Source organism: Pristis pectinata, chromosome 25 (assembly GCF_009764475.1).
Source record: "Pristis pectinata isolate sPriPec2 chromosome 25, sPriPec2.1.pri, whole genome shotgun sequence".
NCBI lineage: Eukaryota > Metazoa > Chordata > Chondrichthyes > Rhinopristiformes > Pristidae > Pristis > Pristis pectinata.
Window position 1 is genome coordinate 423957 of NC_067429.1, and position 7875 is coordinate 431831.

The window sequence follows — 7875 nt, forward strand, 5'->3', positions numbered from 1 at the left end:
TGGCAAACCTCCTGACTGTGATATATTTGATAATATTGATGTTCAGAGACACCAGGACACTATAGAACCATAGAACAATACAGCACAATACAGGCCCTTCGGCCCACCATGTTGTGCCACCCTTCAAACCACAGCTAAGACTATCTAACCCCTTCCTCCCACATATCCCTTTATCTTAAATTCCTCCATATGCTTATCTAACAATCTCTTGAACTTGTCCAATGTATCAGCCTCCACCACCACCTCAGGCAGCACATTCCATGCACCAACCACTCTCTGGGTGAAAAACCTCCCTCTGACATTTCCCTTGAACTTCCCACCCATTATCTTAAAACCATGCCCTCTTGTTTTGAGCATTGGTGCCCTGGGAAAGAGGCGCTGGCTGTCCACTCTATCTATTCCTCTCAATATCTTGTACACCTCTATCATGTCTCCCCTCATCCTCCTTCCCTCCAATGAGAACAGCTCCAGCTCCTTTAGTCTCTTGTCATAATCCATACTCTCCAATGCAGGCAGCATTCTGGTAAATCTCCTCTGCACCCTTTCCAACACCTCCACATCCTTCCTATAATGAGGCGACCAGAACTGGACACAGTACTCTAAGTGTGGCCTAACCAGAGTTTTGTAAAGTTGCATCATCACTTCGCAGCTCTTAAACACGATCCCCCAACTTATGAAAGCTAACATCCCATAAGCTTTCTTAACTACCCTATCCACCTGTGAAGCAACTTTCAGTGATCTGTGGATATGAACCCCCAGATCCTTCTGCTCCTCCACACTGCCCAGAATCCTGCCATTTACCTTGTACTCCATCTTGGAGTTTGTCCTTCCAAAGTGTTCCACCTCACACTTCTCTGGATTGAACTCCATCTGCCACTTGTCAGACCAGCTCTGCATCTTATCAATATCCCTCTGCAATCTTCGACAGCCCTCCACACTATCCACAACACCACCGATCTTTGTGTCATCTAAAAGTGAACATGAAAGTGCAGCAGGCAATTATGAAGACAAATGCTATGTTGACCTTTATTTCGAGAAGATTTCAATGCAGGAGCAATACAGGACCTTGGTGAGCCTGCACCTGGAGTATTGTGGTTTTGATCTCATTGAGTAATGATATTCCTCACACAGAGAGACTTCAGTGAAGATTCTCTAACTGGCTCCTGGCAGAATTTACAAGAATAGGAGACAAGCTCATTGAAAAACATACAAATTCTTACAGGGTTTGGAAGGTTGATGCTGGGAGAATATTTCCCTTGGCTGAGAGTTTCGACTCAGGGTCAGAGTCTCAGAATAAAGGGTGACTGATTTAGGACTGAGATGTGGGGGATCAGTCACTGATTTCATTTAAAACTTGGATTTCTGGATATCGGAGGAATCAGAGACGTGGGCTCAGGACAGGAACATGGTTCTTGTGGTAGAGGATCAGTCATGATCTTCTTGAATTGTGGGGCAGTCTCAAGGGCAGAATGGGTTCCTGTTCCTGATTATGTTCTGTGCTCCTGCTCGCTAATAACTAACAGCCTCTGAACTACCCAGTACACACAAGTGATATAACAAGTATGTAGCATCTGAATGGACAGATTTTCAGAGATTTGTGGCCTGCTATGGTTGTGTGTTGGGCTGCCCTTTTGGATGTCATTTTAATTAATACAAAAAATGTTTAATGAAAGTGAAAACAATACATTTATTGCTTCACTAGCTCTACTATCTAACCAAAACAGGCGTGATGTTTTGCAGTTGTTGAACTCACTGCTGCCCCTTTAAACTGTGACCCCAAAAGTCCACGCCTACCGGAGAGCACCACCTTCCCCAATGTCATGATGCCTGATCCCTGACCTTGACCCTGAGCCTCTCTGACCCCAGACTCCAACCTCACTGAATGCTCAGCTGCTATGATGGGGAGGGGGAGATCTACACTGTGACAGTGCTGCTGGTGTCAGTGATCAGTGTGAAGACTCGGCTGGGTCTCCTCACTGCCACCATGTCCAATCTCTGCAAAGGGCAGCCCAGACATCGTATCAGCTTCAGCAGGTTGTTTCTGAACTTCACCCCAACAAACGCGTAGAGAATGGGGTTGAGGCAGCAGCGGGTATAGGCCAGGCAGCTGGTGACCTGCAGGACCACATCCCTGCGTTTGCTCTCCTCACAGACCATGCCCCCACTGCCCAGGGTCTTCACTGTGGTCAGCAGGAGGAAGATGTTGTAGGGGGCCTGGAATATGACAAAGATCAGCACCACCACCAGAATCACCCTGATGGCCTTGTGCTTCTCAAAGTTTCGGGCCTGCAACAGGGTCTTGATGATAATGGAGTAGCAAAAGGTCATGACCAGCAAGGGGAGGAGGAAGCCCAGCAACATCTGTACCATTGGAGTGGCCACACGCATCCAACTGCTCAGGCTCTCTGGGAAAATGACCAAGCACATGCTGGTGGAGTGGTGTTCCACCTTTGTGTAGATGACTTCAGGGAGGCTGAGGAGCAGAGAGGAGAGCCAGACCAGAAGGCAGATGTGGCGACTATACTGCAGGTGTCTGGATCGCAGCCTGTGAGTGGTAGTAGCACACACAATGGCAAAGTACCGGTCAACGCTGACACACATCAACAGCAGGAAACCGCTGTACAGGTTCACTTTGTACAACATCTGCACGAGCACACACAGGAAGCCGCCGAAGATCCATCCGACTTGTGAGCTGGCAGCCAGGAAGGGGAGGTTGAAGAGGAACAGGAGATCGGCAATGGCCAGATTCAGCAGGTATACGTCACTCATTGCCATTCGGTGTTTGTGACGAATGTACGTTGCCAGCACCAGACCATTTCCCAACAAGCCCAGAATAAACACCACTGAGTAAATGCAAAGCTGCAGCATGCTAATGATCTTCTGCACCTCACTCTTATCACAGAGAGAAGGGAAGTCGGAATAATCCAGTGTACTGGTGCTGAATTCATCACCATATTTGGTTGTAGAAGACATCTAAAAAAATCACAGCACAACCAGCAACATCAGCTGTAGTTCAGCAAATTCAGCTCCCTCTCTCCCAAATTTCTATCACCCCAGCATTTCTCCCTCCCCGCACTTTTCCTTGTCTCCCCAACTCCGTCTCTTCATCAGCCCTCTCCTAGTTTGGTCTCTCTGCCCTCCAATCCTGGAACATAGAACAAAAAACATTACAGCACAATAACAGGCCCTTTGGCCCACAATGTCTGTGTTAACTATGATGCCAGTTTAAATGAATCCCATCTACCTGCACATGGTCTATATCCCCCCATTCCTTGCCTATTCATGTCTCTGCCCAAATGCCTCTTACACATTGCTATCGTATCTGCTAATTTCCTCCTCCCCTGGCAACGTGTTCTAGGCACCCACCACTCTCTGTGTTAAAAAATTTGCCTCATAAATCTCTTTTAAAGTTACCCTCTCATCTTAAACCTATGCCCTCTAATATTTGACATTTCCAACCTCCCTCACTCCCACCTCTTTCTCTCTACACCAACCTCTCATACAGTCATAGAGGTGTCTATGGGTCTCTAGGGTTGCATGGGAGGCTGGTCCAGAAAGTGAGATCACATGGGATCCAGGGTAAGCTGGCCAACTGGATAAAAAATTGGCTTGGTGGTATAAGGCAGAGGGTGGTAGTGGAGGGTTGTTTTACAGATTGGAAGCCCGTGACCAGTGGTGTGCCACAGAGATTGATGCTGGGTCCCCTGTTATTTGTTGTACTTATTAATAATTTGGATGAGAATGTAGGTGGCATGATTAGTAAGTTTGACACCAACATTGGTGGTGTGGTGGACAGTGCAAAAGATTGTCTAAGGTTACAACAGGATCTAGATCAACTGGGAAAGTGGGCCAAGGAATGGCAGATGGAATTTAACTCTGACAAGTGGGAAGTGATGCATTTTGGGAGTTAAACGAGGGCAGGACTTACCCAGTGAATGACAGTGCCCTGGGGAGTGTTGTAGAACAAAGAGACCTCAGAGTGAAGAAAGCATATGGCACATTTGCTTTCATCAGAATGGACACTGAGTACAAGAGTTGGGACATCATGTTACAGTGTACAAGACGTTGTGTAGACGGCACCTGGAATATTGTGTACAGTTCTAGTCGCCATACAACGGAAGGAATGTGTTTAAGCCAGAGAGGGTGCGGAAAAAATTCACAAAGATGTTGGGAGGACCGGAGGACTGAGTTATATGGAGAGAGTGGACAGACTGGGGCTGAAGGATGACTTTATAGCCTATGTGTCAGCAAATCTGCTTCCACCACTCTCTCCAATTATGTACTTCAGGTGCTCCCCACTCTCCGGGTCAAAAAGAACACCCTCAAATCCCTGTTAAATCTCTTATCCCTTACCCTGAAACTATGTCCTCTAGTTTTATTCACCTCTAATAAGGGGAAAAGATTCCTGTAGTCAATCCTATCTATACCCCTCATAATTTTATATACCTTAATCATGTCCCCTCTTAACTTCTTCCACTCCAAAGAAAGCAGACCCAGCCTTTCTAATCTCCCCTCATAACTGAAAGTGGCCAAGCAAGTAGATAGGTGCTAAAGAAGGTGTATGGCATGTTTGCCTCATTGGTTGGGGCATTGAGTAGAAGAATTAGGAAGTCATGTTGCAGCTTTAGAAAACTTTGGTTAGGCCGCACTTGGTGTATTCTGCGCAATTCTGGTCATCTCATTACAGGAATGATGCATTTAAGGTGAGGGGGGAATGTTTACAGGAGATGTGTGGATTAAGTATTTTTACACAGAGAGTGGTGGGTGCCTGGAATGGTCTGTCGGTGGGGTTGGGGGGGGGGTGGTGGTGGAAGCAGATACAATAGTGGCGTTTAAGAGGCTATTAGGCAGACACATGAATATGCAGGGGATGGAGGGATATGGATCATGTGCAGGCAGAAGGGATTTAGTTTAATTTGGCATCATGTTCGGAACAGGCATTGTGGGCCGAAAGGCATGTTCCTGCATTGTACCTGCCTCAACCACTTCCTCTTGGTTAAAACACAGAAGTGTTCTCTGTTCTAACTAAGAGGAAGTGGTTGAGGCAGGTACAATGGTATCATTTAAGAAGCATTTGGATAGGTACATGGAGGGGCGGGGCTTAGAGGGATATGGGCTGAATGCAGGAAATTGGGACTAGCTCTGTGGGCACTATGGTCAGCATGGACTCGTTGGGCCGAAGGGCCTGTATCCACGCTGTATTGCTCTATGACTCTAAAATCCCTGGTGAATCCCCTCTGCACCCTCTCCATTGCTATCACATCCTTCCTATGGTGTGGTGACCAGGGCTGCATGCAATACTCCAGCTGAGATCTGACCATGGTTTTATAAAGTTGGAACATAACCACCCTGCTCTTGTATTCAGTGTCCTGACTAGTGAAGGCCGGTATTCCATATGCCTTCTTAATGCAATATCTACCTGCATTGCCATCTTCAAGGATCCTTGGACAGTATATGTCCTCGCCTCATTAGTAGAGTCATAGAGTTATACAGCATGGAAACATGTTCTCAGGGCCAACTCGTCCTTGCCGACCACATTGCCTTCCTGAGCCGGTCCCATTTGCCTACATTTGGCCCGTATCCCTCTAAATGTTTCCGATCCATGTACCTGCCCAAATACCTTTTAAATGTTGCACATCCCCCAACATTTATCAGGATTAAATTCCATTTATAGCCCATTTCACTGGTACATCAATATCACCCTGTAGCCTCAGACTATGCTCCAGTCTTAGTCTCAAATGAGAACTTGCTGATTACACCACTATATCCACATCCAATCAATCACATTCTGCTCACCTTCTTCCAGCCCTCTCTCCCCAGTCCTTTCTTCCTGAGCCTCGCTCCCCAGCTCCCTCTCTCCCCAGCTTCCTCTCTCCCCCAGCTCCCCCCACCCAGCTCCCTCTGTCCCCCAGATCCCTCTCTCCCTGCCTCTCTCTCCCCAGTTCCCTCTCTCCCCAGACCCCTCCACCCAACTCACTCCCCAGGTCTCCCCAGTTCCCCCTACCCAGCTCCGTCTCCTGCTCCCCCTTGTCCCCCAGCTCCCTCTCCCTAGATCCCCCCACCCAGCTCCCTCTCCCCGGCTCTCCCCCCAGCTCCCTCCCTCCCAGCACCCCCTCTCTCCCTGCCTCTTCCTCATCTATCTCTACAGCTCCCCAGCTCCCTGTCTCTCCCACCTCCCTCTCCCCAACCTCTTTCTCTCTCCCAGACTATACAAATAGAAAAGATTTGCTTTACTTTCTGTGTGTACTGTCTGACCTGCTGGGCACGTCTCTCAGCTCTGCAACACATTCCGCAGACAATGAAGCAGAACCTGATCCTGACTGCTTCACCGACTGTTGTATTTACTCACTGGTCTCACCCTGTCAGTGATGTTCTCCTTGCTATACCCATCCCTCCCCCACCTTCTCTGCTACTGAAATCTAACTTCTTTTCTCTTGTTCCCAGTACTAATGAAGGATCCAGAATTGAGGCTGAAGTGTTAACCATCTCTCTCCACAGACCCTGCCTGACCTACTACGTGTTTCCAGCATTTTCTGTTTTTGTCTCAGATTTCCAGCATTTGCAGTTTTTATTTTAACTTACTGAGGATAAACTGACCTGCATGTAGTTCCAAAGTAAATCTGCCGCACTCCGACGCTTTGACACCACCTGTGCATCTAAAAAGCTCCTAAAGATCTCAGTCGGTGTCCCTGTGATTCGGCCCTCAGAATGCCAGGATTCATCCCGTCTGGTCCTGGTGCCTTACCCACTCGGCCAATTTTTTTTAATGCTTCTGTACTATCAACTATTAATGTATCTAGTGTCTCAACTATTTCCTTGTTCGCTACTATTTTGGAGACACCCGCTTCCCAGGTTAGGGTAAATACAAAGTATTTATTTAGTACCTTAACACCGCTTTAAGCAAATTTCAGTTTGGTCCTTATTGGGCTCATGGACTTCTCCTTCCTACCCATGTGCTACAGAATACTTTGGGATTCCCACTGACGTTGGCAGCGAATCTTTTCTCACAATCTCTTTGTCCATCTTGTTTTAGTTTTCACTTTTTCTGTTTTTTTATGAACATCCCAGCTCTCCCATCCCCTCCTCCGCACCCTCTTCCCCTGTACTCTGGCTCTCTCTCCCTCCACCTCGCTCCCCTGCTCTCTCTCCCCCCCGCCGCGCTTCCTCCTTTCTCTCCCCTCTCTCTCCCCCACTCCCCTCCCCAACGCCTCTCTCTCCTCCATTCTCCCCATTCCTCTCTCCCTCTTGCTCTTCCCCCCTCCCCTCTCTCCCCGACTCCCACATCAACTTTCTCCCGCTCCCCCAATGCCCACAATCACATTCACACCGTTACCGACCCCGCCGCCGCTCCCGTCCTCTGCGACCGCACCTCCCTGTGACCCACTTTTTCCCACCGATCGCTGATCCACAGTCCGCTCACACGCGGCAGACCCGCAGTCCGGCCAGAGAAACCCGCTGCCAGCTCGGAAAACCGCCTGCACACTTCGTGGGACCTTGAACACACCCACAGTTCGTCACAGCGCTCAATGTGTCACCCCAATACGAAACCTGCTGTCAGACACACACACACACACACACACACACACACACATGCACACACAGACACACGCACACACACACACACACACACGCACACACACACACACACATGCACACACAGACACACGCACACACACACGCACACACACACACATGCACACACAGACACACGCACACACAGACACACACAGACACACAGACACACACACGCACACACACACACATGCACACACAGACACACACACATACACACATGCACACACACACACACACACACACATGCACACACTCACTCATACACACCTAAACTCACACACACCTACATATTCACTCACA

General features: G+C 48.5%; 1 protein-coding gene across 1 annotated transcript; it reads right to left on the reverse strand.

Moving 5' to 3' along the window:
- Nucleotides 1-1233: 1233 nt before the first annotated feature.
- On the reverse strand, nucleotides 1234-7421 carry LOC127583040 (C-C chemokine receptor type 7-like). The gene is made up of 2 exons (XM_052038747.1): nucleotides 7338-7421; nucleotides 1234-2973 (listed from the first exon to the last, which is right to left on the reverse strand). The coding sequence occupies exon 2, from the start codon at nucleotides 2971-2973 to the stop codon at nucleotides 1915-1917; it is 1059 nt and encodes a 352-aa protein (XP_051894707.1). The 5' UTR covers nucleotides 7338-7421; the 3' UTR covers nucleotides 1234-1914.
- Between the last annotated feature and the right edge of the window lie 454 nt (nucleotides 7422-7875).

Bases quoted from the DNA above. Each gene is read 5' to 3' on its own strand.
- LOC127583040 (XM_052038747.1), bottom strand. From the start codon at position 2,973: ATGTCTTCTACAACCAAATATGGTGATGAATTCAGCACCAGTACACTG.